The 13,734-nt window shown below is 34.8% G+C and overlaps 1 protein-coding gene across 2 annotated transcripts in view; it reads left to right on the top strand.

Annotated features, from left to right (window-relative positions):
• The window catches only part of LOC136035701 (lysine-specific demethylase 5D-like), a 122,858-nt gene that overhangs the window by 63,432 nt on the left and 45,692 nt on the right, over positions 1–13,734 (top strand). For both annotated transcript variants that reach the window (XM_065717646.1, XM_065717647.1), the window contains 3 exons: positions 2,191–2,372; positions 3,686–3,807; positions 12,200–12,350. In XM_065717646.1, coding sequence (XP_065573718.1) covers positions 2,191–2,372; positions 3,686–3,807; positions 12,200–12,350 — 455 coding nt within the window. The remainder of the gene's footprint in view (positions 1–2,190; positions 2,373–3,685; positions 3,808–12,199; positions 12,351–13,734) is intronic.

Below are 13,734 nucleotides of genomic sequence, written 5' to 3'. Positions count from 1 at the left end.
CCTTTAGCCATAGATGGTTGGCTAAAAAGGATAATCACAGCACCAAGCTACCTAAGGCCAACACAACTACGCACACTCCCACTCCATTCTGATCTGTTCAAAGCCTCCCTCTCTACACCCACCCAAGAACTTCCTATTTCCTTCAAATATTTCTTTACGACATCCTCACACCCTAACCGCGGACGACCTGCTTTCCGTTTAGCCATAGATGGTTGGCCAAAAAGGACAATCTTTGACAATCATTGCTTTTAAACGACGGGAAATCATTTTATAAGTGACTTCAAGTGTTTGTTCAAGTTCTTCTTGTATTTATGATGCGTCTTCATTAAGCAGAAACTCCAATTCGTCATCTTCAAACTTTTTTAGTGCTCTGGCATGTTAGAATTGCTACTTTTGAACCGTGCAAACGACTCTCAACACATCCATTCAGTTTTTTTTGAATGGATGTGGGGGGGGGGGTAAAGTTAGAGCCCTCTGTCCCATAGCAAATTACACCCCTGGAAAACATCCTCCTCACTCACCCTTATGTCGGTACAGCTGCATGTGACAAAGCATAATCACTTTATACTTTTACTAAAATATGATGGCTTTCGGAAGCATTTTCTTCATATTGAAGTCAACTCCCTGCAAAGACGCGTAAAATTTACCATATTTAAAATTACCCACACGTAAAATTTACCATATTTTATCAAGTAAAAAATAATGGTGCTTACATTTTAACTAAATAACTTATACTGACGTATGTGCCTAATGATAGTAGTGATAGTAGTGAAATGATAATAATGCTAGTCATAAAATTGATATTGGTTGTATCTATATAATATGATATAATTATAAAATTATAATAAAACTCAATGAGTGTTTGAAAATGTTGATTGATTGAAGAGCAAAGAAGTTATGACATGTGTTGTTCAACCGGCATGAATTTATTGCATACTCTAAACAATGACTTGGTTAAATTTCCAACCTATTTCAATTCCCTTGATTTTGTATAAAACGCTTATTTGATCACAAATCACTACCCCCCTCCTCCTCCCAGTCTAAATAAGCTGAAATAACGGAAGTAAAGGAGCTTTACCTATTTAGGCCTTAAATATTACAAATCCACTTTACTGCCTTCGAAAGTACGAGCTTCCGTTAAAAAAAAAAAAAAAAAATTTCTCTTTCTCGTTCTTGTTTATATATTAAATGGTGGAAGAGAATCATTTTTTTGTACATCTTCTGTTAGTACAATTGCTATCATTTCAATGACTTGGGTAAATTTTAGAGGTACTTCAGGTATTTTGATTTGTATAAAATCAAGCTAAAACCCTAGATTAGACTAAAGGATTTTTCCTGAATTGGGGCAAGCCTAAAGTTCAATTTTTTGGCAATTATTTTTCAATTTCCCCCCATGCGAACTATGGCTTTGTGTATTCGAAATATTAATTTTTTTTTCACTTTCCCTGTACTTTAATTTTATTCTCATATGATTTCCAGTGCTGTTCAGTATTTGTTGCGAGCTTTTATTATTAGAGCTGCTGTATTTACTACAATGTATCTGCTTTACGACATGATTTCGCATTAAAGTCATAAATAACAATCCATATTTAGATGTGCAGCTGCTTTTTGTTAGTGCAGCTGCTATATTTACTACAATGTATCTGCCTTACCACATGATTTCGCATTAAAGTCATAAATAACAATCCTTATTTAGATGTGCAGCTGCTTCTTGTTAGTGCAGCTGCTATAATTACTACAATATATCTGCTCTACGACAGGATTTAGCATTAAAGTGTAAAGTCATAAATAACAATCTATATTTAAATGTGCAGCTGCTTTTTGTTAGTGTATCTGCTATAATTACTACAGTGTATCTGCTCTACGACAGGATTTCGCATTAAAGTGTGAAGTCATAAATAACAATCCATTTTTAAATATGCGGCTGCTTTTTGTTAGTGCAGCTGCTATTTATTACAATGTGTCTGCTCTACGACAGGATTTCACATTAAAGTGTGAAGTCATAAATAACAGTCCATATATAAATGTGTAGCTGCTTTTTGTTAGTGCAGCTGCTATATTTACTACAATGTATCTGCTCTATGGCAGGATTTCTTATTAAAGTGTGAAGTCATAAATAACAATCCATATTTAGATGCAGTATAGCTTGACTGCTATTTAATTTAACGAGTTCATTTGGCTTTCTTGTAGGGAGTCAAAGATTGTGAATTTGTCCAATTTGAGCTGCTCCCTGATGACGAACGCCAGTGTGATGTCTGCAAAACTACCTGCTACCTCTCAGCTGTGGCTTGTTCGTGCGACCCCTGCAAACTTACCTGCCTCAAGCATTTCAAATCACTCTGCCAATGTCCTTCTAATAATCATAGACTCAAGTAAGCTTCTTTTCCTACAATGGACTATAGAATTAGCGACAAAAACCACTGACGTGAATTACAAAAAAAAAAAAAAAAAAAAAAAAAAAAAAAAAAAAAAAAAAAAAAAAAAAAAAAAAAAAAAAAAAAAACACGGATCATAGACAGAAACAACCTTAAGGATAAACATTGACATTTAATGATCCTTGGAATTTATTGAAAAGAGAAACATAAGTTTTTTCATATATTCAAGCCATATTTTTCTATGTCTACTGTCATCACGCCTGAACTCGGGGGGGGGGGGGGGGTTAAATTCCCCCTGTGCTTAGTCTGAAAATCTTTGAGGGTATTCTCCCTGTGCTTAGTCCGATAAAACTTAATTTCAAGTAGAAATGTCCCAAAAATACTACTCTTTTCTTTGTCCCTCCCCCCTCTCAGCAGGCAATGGATTGACTTATTACAGAAATTAGGTTTTTGATAGTTAATTTCTATTATATAGAGAAGCTCTGCCCGCTCCCCCTCCCTATTGAAGGGTTTGACCTGTGTGCAATGTAACAGTTGTTGTACCAAACTATTATTTTTGAAATCAAACTAATTTATTAGATGCACCTGTGCTGTTATTCGTAATTCAAAACTCAAGTTTAAAACGTTAAGTTTACCGTAGTTTACGTAATTTTACAAATTCTTTTATTTTCCTAGAGTCGCGACCCTGTTAGTTTTAAATTGTTTCCTTGACATTTATTACTGTTGTTAAACGAAGAGTAAAGAAAACAGTAGGTTTTGACTTGTGGAACCGGTATGTGCGCATGTTGAAGGGACGGGGGTTGCATTTCTGAGTTCTTGAATTATCATATAAAATATTTTTTATTATTCCCTCCTTCCCGAGAAAAATCCTTCCGTACGTGCCTGTTTAACAGCGACACAGAAATTGTGTTTCTAATAGCCATAGAGTCCTCGCCGAGTTTTGTCCATGTTAGTGTAAATTATGAGTACCAGCTTGTTTTATTAGTTAAGTTTTTTTAATTTTATTTAATTTACACATTTTATTTGGGTTGTATTCCATATAATATGATATAATTATATTGTTATCTTAAAGTGGTTCGGCGTTCTGTTTTTTTTATTCATGCTCGTTTGTGTAATTTTAATATACGTGTCTATTTGGTGGCCTCCAACCCCCCATTGCACTTCCTGGCTGAAGGGCCTAGAAACGGAGATCAGCACCGCCGGTAGGGACTGTAAAGTCCAATGCAGTGTTCTTCACCTTTTTTTTATCTATTTGGTGCATATTTTATCAGATTCTTTCTTCCATTTTCACTTTTTGCATTCTTTTACAGATACCGGTACAAGTTAGATGAATTTCCGGAGATGATGGAAAAAGTGGAAAAACGTGCCAAATCTTTTGCAGTCTGGACTCAAAAATACCTGGATTTGTGTCAGAAGAAAATACCAAAATTTAGTTAGTTTTTTTTTTCGTTTCTGTTTTAAGGTATATTTAGAAACCTTATGTTAGACCTTAGATCCTCCTGTGCCTCCAGAGGAGCCCAGGACATCTACAACCAGCCGCTAGTCATCCCTCTTGCGTCGCAGCAAGAACATCTTCCACGTCGGTTGAAGGGAAGCATTTATGTTTCGCAGATCCGTCTGATAAGTACGTCTGGATGTATTGCGCGGCCTGCCTCTTCTTCTTCCTTCGGGTCGTCTCTGGAACGTCGCTTTTGGGATCCGGGATTCGTCCATACAAAGTACATGCCCCATATATTTCCACCGACGTGTCATATTTAGAAAACAGTAGTGATAATCTGTAATCAGTCTGATAAGTGTGCCTGAGTGTTTTGCGCGGCCTGCCTCTTCTTCTTCTTCCTTCGGGTTGTCTCTGGAACATCGCTTTTGGATCCGGGATTCATCCATACGAAGTACATGCCCCAGATATTTCCACCGACGTTTCATATTTAGAAAACAGTAGTGATAATCTGAAAAATTTTAAGTTTTATACAATATTCTATTTTCCTTAATTTTTACCATGATTTCTGCTGAAATTGAAAAAAAAAATACTAAGTACAAAAAAAAAACTCTTAACTGGATTAAACCACAAACAAATTCTTTTAAGAAAAAAAGAATTTTTCGCAGAGGCTTCCTATGTTTCCCCAAAAGAAAATTGGAGAATTTCCCCAAAACTCTATAAGAAAATTCGATTCTCCGGAATTTATATCAAAATCTTTCGTAAAAGGATGAATTAATTTTAACGTAATTAGCGAAAATCAAAACGTACAACGTATTAACGTAATTACCACAAATGTAAATCATGTTAGTTTTTGGCGAGATTTTGGAGAACTGTATTGTCTTATAAAAAAATTTGAGGAAACACTGAATAATTAAGGGAACCCTCAAACAATCTGATGGTAGTGAAAGCACTAGTTACTTGCTCTATTTTGATTTTTCATTTGCGGTTTTACTAGCTTGTGAACGAGTTTGGGAAAAGTGTAAGATATGCCCTTCGTATATATATATATATAATATATATATATATATATATATATATATATATATATATATATATATATAATATATATATATATATATATATAATATATATATATACATATATATATGTAGAGTCTGTCCGTCTATCCGTCTGTTACACTATCTTCTATTAAAAAATAAGGAAAAAAATAGAAAAAAAAAAAAAAAAAAATAAAAAAAAAAAAAAATAAAAAATAAAAAAGATAAAAAAAAGATAAAAAAAGATAAAAAACTAAAAAAACACTAAAAAGAAAAAAAAACTAATAAAAACTAAAAAGACCAAAAAAAAACAACTAAAAAAAAAAGAAAAAAAACTAAAAAAGAAAAAACAAAAAAATCAGCACGCAATTTTGTAAGAAGAATGATAATTGTTATAATAATCAACATAATAACACTTTATGCTTATATTGCACAATTGCCGAAGACTGAATTTACCGTAAGAGTGATTGAAATTCATAACTAAATTAATATTAAAAAATAATATATGATGGGAGCTTTCCCAAAAATTTCTTTAGAAAGTATTAACAGTTTTATTTATTCTGTTCTATTATCAATTGTTCATTACTAAAAATAAAAATATGGCAAGAGGATTGACTAATTACCTCATAATCATAATTAACATTGGGGGTTGTTGAAACCTAGTTTCAAGTGCGTATTCAGGATTTTTTGGGGCGGGGATACAAAAAAAACAGCAATGTATTAAGTATCTATTTACATGCATTTTTGGTTGCTTTTTTACAAATCAGACAGAAGGTTCAGGAGGTTAAAATCTGGTACCCCCTCCCCTTGATATAGCTTTGTCTGGCTTCGTCTAAAATCTATCAAGAATGTGTTTACATGCATTTTTGTTGTTTTTTTACAAATCAGACAGAAGTCTCAGGGAGATGTTAAAATCTGCCCCCCCCCCTCGATGCAGCTTTGTCTGGCTTCATCTATGCTTGTTTGTATACTTTCTAAAAAGCTATTTTGTACAATTTCTCTTGTTTAGTGATCAACTCAACTGTTGGCTGATTGGCTGATTGGTCTGTTGATTGGTCTAAAATTGGTCTGTTGATTGGTCTAAAATTGGTCTGTTGATTGGTCTAAAATTGGTCTGTTGATTGGTCTAGGATAAGATAAGATAATATTTATTTCAACAAAGCGACTATCACAAGCCCAAAAGGGCCGAATTCGCACTTCAGCGTCAGTACAACATCATAAATTGCAATCAATAAAAAGTCAAACGATAAAAACTCGTAAAGTTAAAACAGGGAAAACAAATTTAAACAAAAATGTAGCTAGCAAGAATTACAAAGTTTGCAATTGCAAAATAATCACTCAAACTATAAGATAAGAGTGGAGTGAGAAAAGAAAAAAAAAGGGGGGGGGGGTGGTATTAATTTAAAATTTCAACTATGTGAGGGATTAATGTTCTTAGATAAGATAAGATATTTAATTCAAAAAATAACTATCACAAGCCCCGAGGGACGCATTCCGGAATTCGCATTCCAGAGTCATAAAACCATAAAAATAAAAACACATCATAAAAATAGCACAACAACTAAAAAACTGGTTAAACAATGTCAAAAACAACTAAATCAGAAAGGCAAAGCCATTCATTTGTCAAAAAAAAAGAAAAAATTAAACGGCAATATGTCAGAAAGTTGAAAAGGTAAGTCGTAAAACAAAACTAAAAGAGTGAGATAAAATTAGCGTTGAAAAGGTTTAAAAGAGAACATATAAACAATCGGTGGGAACAAACGAATCAAACGAACAACGACCTAAAGCACCTCACATGAAAGAGAAAAAAAAAACGGGGGGAGGCGAAACTAGTTGGCTATTTTATTTATTTTTTCTGTGATGAAGGGGACAAAGGTTTTTTTATATCTGGAGGTAACGCAACGAATGGGGGACAAAACTGGGATGGGCTCAGAAACAGCTCGAGGCTGTCGTAATCTGGATGGTGAGTGACGTTTGGGGAAAATACTTGCCGTCCGAGGGTTCGTTATTGCATTTTTTGAAAAACGGAGGCACAACGACGACCTCCTTCGCTCAAGGGTTTCCAAACTAGCTTTTTTTAGGAGCAGAGAGTAAGGCACCTTGCCTTCTTTGAAAATTATTCGCAAGGCTCTTTTTTGTATTGACTCAATTTTGTCTGATTCTTCACGGGAGATGCCAGGGTGCCAAACTGGACAAGCATATTCAAGATGCGGACGGACAAACGACGTGTACAACCTTAAGGAGTGAGAAGGGGGGACACTATATTTACTTAGGAGCTTAAGGAGGGCGATAGACGCATTAGCTTTATGGATGATATCTTTAACGTGGATATCCCACTTTAAATTTGACGAAATTGTGACTCCAAGTAATTTAACCGAGGATGCATAAATTTCAGGAGGGATAGGATTAAGAAAACAGGGCGAGGATTTGAGGAAACAAATCGGCATTATCATGGACTTAGAGGGGTTTACGGTCATATCTAGGTCCAAAGCCTCACTTCCAATTTCATCGAGAATACTCATAGGGTCGCTTATTAAATTTTTGAAGCAACTTTCAACAATCGTTAGGTCATCAACAAATTTCCAACGGTCAGGAACTTCCTTTGCAAGGCTGTTAACCATGACTGAAAAAAGGAGGGGGCCTAGGAGAGTTCCTTGGGGTATGCCAGTGTAGATAGGGAGAGGATTTGAGTAATGGTTCTGGTATTTAACCACCTGTGATCTATTTGTTAAAAATGAGGCAACCAATTTTACCAGTAAGGGATCGATATTGAACTCGCTTTCTAGTTTCTCAATTAAAATATTGTGGTTAACAAGGTCAAAGGCTTTCTGAAGGTCAATAGAAATTAAGTTTAGCCAGGAATTAGGTTTTTCGAGGATTTTCCCGATGTGGTCAATAAGAGAAACGAGGTAGTGGGAAGTAGAAGTTGATTTTAGGTTTCCAAATTGTTTCAGGTCAGTAAGAGGTAGGATTTTTTCCTTTAGCAAATCTGCAAGGAATCCTTCATACAATTTTGAAAAAATAGGAGTAAGCGTAATAGGCCGAACACCATCAAAGCCAGGCTTTCCATTTTTCTTTTTCAAAGGGGTAATAAAACCCTGTTTCCAAATTGTTGGAATTTGCCCAGACTTAGTAATTTCGTTAAACAGGACAGACAAGGGCTTAGACAGGAAGTCACCGAAGGCTCTAATAAGGGGAAACGGGATATCCAAAGGACAAACACTTGTCTTTCTTAGTTTATCAATTCTTCTTTCAATCTCAGACGGGGAAACAGTCGGGAAAAAGGGGGATGGGGCTCCTGTTGATAATTGGATTGGCAATGCTGGAAGGCTCTGGACAATGGAAGCGAGAAATTTATTTAGATTATTTGCAGTAACATCAGGGGGCTCTGGTAAGTTGAAATTAAGCTGGTCAAGACTCCTGCCACATAGCTTTTTAACCTCGGAATACCAGTTTTTTGGCTTATTAGTGAACAATTCTTGTGGTTTAGAGAATAACCTACTAAACGACTTTGGTATAAAAACATGATACTTGTCACAACCGAAACAACGACCCGACATAAAAACGGAACAAATTGAAACATGGTCAAACAAGCACGAACTTTTATTGCAAGAACCCGTCAGAAAATATTTGCAAATATGGAGCCGATTACATCTTTTTCCGTGGTTACATTTTGCACGTAAAAAATCCTTGCAAACTGATTTCGTTTTTTCTTTATTTTCAATTACACGCTGATCACCATTTTTTTTCCAGCTAATTCTTCCGTTTCCTTCACTTTCATATGCCACAAGTTTCTCATAAACAATTTCAATATCTGCATCGGATTTCGTAGTAACCTTATTAGTCTTTAAAACAAAGGTGTCATTATCCTCTTTCAAATTCAGCATACAACCGGAAGCCGTTAAGTTATTCCTGTATTCGGATACAGTGGGATTACGTTCATGAATAATTGATTTCATTTCAACATTATTAACTTGACCGTTCCGGTCAATGTCATTGCTAATCACCTGGTTTGTCACTGGTTCAAACGCCCTTGAGGTCTCAAATGAATTTACGAAGGGAAATATAGCATTTTCTGAATTTTTTAATTTCACTTGATTGACTTCATTATTCTTTGTTATATCACTGTTTTGAGTTACAGATAGGGGTTCAGAAATTACGGTCGAAATGTAGCTTAATAACTCTTCTAGTCTGTCTTTTAATGGTTTAAGAATATCAAGATTTGTCTGGCAAGCAAAATCTTTAACACAGGGATTTGGATACGTTAAATTTTCTCTGGTAACATATGAGTAAGGTTCGGTCTGAACTGATACCTCACGTGAGCAGGTTCGTAATTTTCCAATGGTGGTGTTCAGAGTATAGGATGGGTCAACGGAAGAAAAGGTCTGGCACTCAGTCTGACAAGAAACTTCAAGAGGGGGGGACGTCACTTCATGTTGTAAATAGGGAGAGGCTAGAGTCGACTTCTGCGAAGGGGGGAGCACCGGCGATTTGAGCTCTTTTAAGATATTAAGCATCTTAGCTCTTGAATTTGGAGAACGAGGGGTGCGAGGTGAAGGTAAAACAGGTGAATTTAAAGAATTTACCTTATTGATTGGCATTTTCTTAGAGGAGCAGTCAGGACAACACCAGCTCTCACTCCAATTAGCTGTATCAATTCTGGCACATTTTTCCGCTCCTGCGTGAAACGAGCAATTGCACCCTCCACACTTCACAGAGTTTGAAAAGACTCTAAGCCTACATTCGGGACAAACTAGTCTTTGTCTGACCATTGTTTTTTAAGAGGTTAATGGTCCGGCTGAAAAAACTTGGTTCAACAGTTAACAACACTAGATCCTCACACGTTGGATGCTAGATGAAAACTGTTGATTGGTCTAAAATTGGTCTGTTGATTGGTCTAAAATTGGTCTGTTGATTGGTCTAAAATTGGTCTGTTGATTGGTCTAAAATTGGTCTGTTGATTGGTCTAAAATTGGTCTGTTGATTGGTCTAAAATTGGTCTGTTGATTGGTCTAAAATTGGCTGATTGGTCTGTTTTTGTGGGCTATCCTCAGAGCACATCTCGTTGACTGAATTTTGTTGTTGACTTATTTGATACCAGGTTCCTTTTTATTGTTTTTGTTTTACGGATTTGTTTCTTTTGTGGAAGTGCTAAGGCTAATTCGTCTCAGAATCCCTCTTGTTTGTAAGTCATCTGGGAACCTGTCTGGTGGAACTTTTCTTGTACTGCAGCTTATTCTGAATATTGCAAAGGCAAATTCAAACCCTTGCATCTACATATTCAGCCATCAGTTCAACAGTAATATGCCTGTTGTCCTGAATCAATGCAATGTTTAGGGTAGGAAGTTCTAACTTCCTTAGTTCGTTCTATTCGTTATACAAACGACTATTTTTAGGTCAATTCAAAGTAAAATATTCGAGTAGTTCAAACAGTAGTTTTCGTACGTTTTTATCATTTTTTTTACAGACTTGATTATTTTATATACCTTCTGCAACTAAAAAATTGACTCACTGGTCGCCATCCTTCCTCGGTGAAGACTCGGGAAAACACGCCCCGAGACTTGAGGAGACTCAACATTGTTAACTGAACATTTCAACATTTTTTGAATGATTGCAACATTTTATGAATACAATACATAGAAGAACTATGTATTGGACCAAAAATTTTCATATGCATTTTTGTTGCGTTTTTACGAGTCAGACATTGGGTGGATTCAAATCATGAACCCTCCAACTAGATACGGCTCTGATTTTCAATTGTTTCTTCTATTTTGAACTGCTGATTTAAAAAAAAAAAAAAATCCATTTTAAAGGGCTGATCTGAAAAGAAAGCATAAGCGAAACCGCTTTCTATTTTATTTCTTCTATTTTTGTTTCTTCTATTTTGAACCGCTGATTTGAAAAAAAAATCTATTTTGAAGGGCTGACCTGAAAAGAAAGCATAAGCGAAACCGCTTTCTATTTTGTTTCTTCTATTTCTTCTATTTTTGTTTTTTCTATTTATATTTGTTTCTTCTATTTTGAACTGCTTATTTGAAAAAAAATATATTTTGAAGGGCTGGTCTGAAAAGAAAGCATAAGCGAAACCGCATTTGCGGTAGAATGGTTTACTAAAAGCATGTCCTTGACACAGCCATATCTTTTAAAGGGAAAATTAGGGCTTTGGGCGTTTGACGTCAAAGACTTCTACTCTAGTCCTAATTGAGTCTCTATATTCATAAATCCTGCCAAATATCTTTTTGGGTGTTCCTTTTGGCAACTTTACGAGTAAATTAATTGGCAATTACACATTTGGTTTTGCGAAAGATAATGTCTAAGATGCGTCAGTAGGAGCAAAAACTCGGCGAATTTTCTTTCATAGAATTATATTCGCAAAAATTTTATTCTTTCCCAGTAAAGTATAGAATTTTATTCGCAAAAATTGGTTTTATGCTTAGATAACTCGGCCGCTTTGGAGTGAAGAACATAGTGTAGACAGTATGTTAATATCACCGAATTTAATATTGTGCTGAATATCGCTGAATTAAATTAAATTTAATTTGCTGAATATCGCTGGAATTTATATAATAGATGTTTGAGGTGCGAATCTTTGAAAATTTTGCCATTTGAAAATAGTAATTCCGTATTTCCATTTGAAAATAATATTCTAGGCTCTCAGGAGCAGCTGACGAGAAACAAAGTTTAAGGTTGTCAACTAGACGTAGTGAAACTTGTATTGATTAAATGATATATAACGTTCCATAACGAGATCGACGAGATATAGACAGTCCATTTGATTCGTTGTTCGAAGCTCCATGTAGATAAAAATCGTTTTCTTTGCAAATATTGACTGATCAGTGGAAAGAAAAATTGTCCCCTGACAAGAAGAATAAAACGTTAGTTATTCAATTGTAAATCCCTTTGTAAGGGCCTAGGGAACGTAGGGAGATGCTTTCCAGACTAAGAAAGTAGTTGAGTAAACTACTTTCAAAGATGTTTAGGAACTGGTATTTGTAATTTGATTGTAATATGGAATTGGTAATTCCAGAAAGTTTCGCTTATTAATTATTTTAAAATAGTTTAATTAATTTCAAACTGTTTACTAAAAACTAATTAAATAGAGAAGAGAGTTGCTACTATGAATATTTAATCGAAATATCCTTCCTTCGCCCCCTCCCCACCCTAATACCATAAATTAGGCGTTTATGTTTTCGGAGTTAAGTCCTTTATTTCTATGTCTTCCGTTTTTTGGAGAAAATTTGTTGCCTCTTAGTTTGCAGGAGTGTGTTATCTTGTGTCTTTTTATTATTTTTATTATTATTTTTCTTTTTTTTTTTTTTTTTTTTTTTTTTTTTTTTTTTTTTTTTTAGGTCTGTTGGAGTTTACTTCGCTTGTTGACGAGATAAAGGCTAAGAAATTTCCAGAAACTGAAGATGTACAAAATTGCAGACAACAACTATTGCAAGTGGAAAAATGTGCTAAAGTTTTCAAGCAATTAGCGACATTAGTCTCTAACGTACCGTAAGCTATCAGTTTCAAATTTTAATTTTTCTCTGCTTATTAACATGTCACATTAACACGAGTGACTTGCTCGCTCGATTCGAAATCGTTTGTCCGAGAGGACAGGGGTTCGAGTCCTGGTGACGCTGGTTATCTGGTTTGGAATGAAGGTCGCTGGCGTGAGTCTGTAAGCCCAGCCAGAGTTGACTCAGCTCTAAATTGGCACCTGAAGAAATCTGGGCTCGGTAAACAGGAAGGGTGTGTGGGAAGTATAGGAATAATGACCCCCAAAACCTCCATTGCACTTCCTGCCTGAAGAGCCATGAAACGGTGACCAGTACCTCCCTTAAGGACCGTAAAGTCCAGTGTTTTATTCTTTCTGTACCACCGTCTCTAACTAATCTATTTCTATCTTAATTTCTTTATATTCTTTTTTTTCTGTTGAAGATCAATATGGTTTACCTGTGCATATAAACTTCCTTTAATATTTCCAGTCCTGGTATCTTTTATCCTATCCTCCCTTATCTTTCTTTTATTCTTCCCATTTGTTCTCCTTCCTTTTTTATTCGGTTTAGTTTTGAAAATCGATAGTCGTTCTGTGCACATGCTGTTTATTTGATTAGCTTTCTAAATTTAATATCCTCCTTTTTTCCATCCTATTGCCCCTTTTTCTATTCTAGTTTTTAAGGTTTAGTCTGGTTATTTAGCTTTCGAAATTTAGTTTCTTCCTTTTTTCCGTCCTGTTGCCCCTTTTTCTCGTCTAATTTTTAATCTGCATGATTGAGCCGTGCAGTTTAGTAGTTTATTTGATACTTGAGCCTTTTCAATTTTGTTTCTTCCCTGCTCCCCCCTTTATTACTTATTTCTTTTTTTATTTATTTTTTTTCTCGATTTTTTAAAAATAGTATGTTTGACCTTTGTCCTTAACATTTCTTTGATATTTGCTTTCCGTTATTTTTCTATCTTTTGAATTCTTTTCTTTTATTGTCTCTTTTTCTTTTTCTTCTTTTTTCATTGTTTTATCTTGAATAACAATATGTTGGACGCTTGCACATAACGTTTCATAGAACAGTGTTTGATCCGGGTTCTCCCGTTCTCCTTTTTTCTTTTTTCCCATTTTCTCTTTATTTTAATTCGTTTATTTATCTTAAAGCGCAATATATTTTCCTTTTCATATTTTAATTGTTTTGTCTCTTTCTATTCTTCTCTTCTTCATTATTTTGACGAACAATATATTTGACCCTTTTATATAATACTTTTTTTATATTTTCTGTTTTGACCTTTTTGAAGAACTATAGTATATAAGTTTTACCTTCTGCTATTTTTGCCCATTGATTTTCTTCATAAGTTTTGGTAATCACCCTAACCATTATTGATCCATTCTTTGCCTCCTTACCTCCTTCTT

The sequence above is a fragment of the Artemia franciscana genome, chromosome 14, assembly GCF_032884065.1.
Source record: "Artemia franciscana chromosome 14, ASM3288406v1, whole genome shotgun sequence".
In the NCBI taxonomy this organism is placed as follows: Eukaryota; Metazoa; Arthropoda; class Branchiopoda; order Anostraca; family Artemiidae; genus Artemia; species Artemia franciscana.
This window is presented reverse-complemented; position numbering and strand designations above follow the sequence as displayed.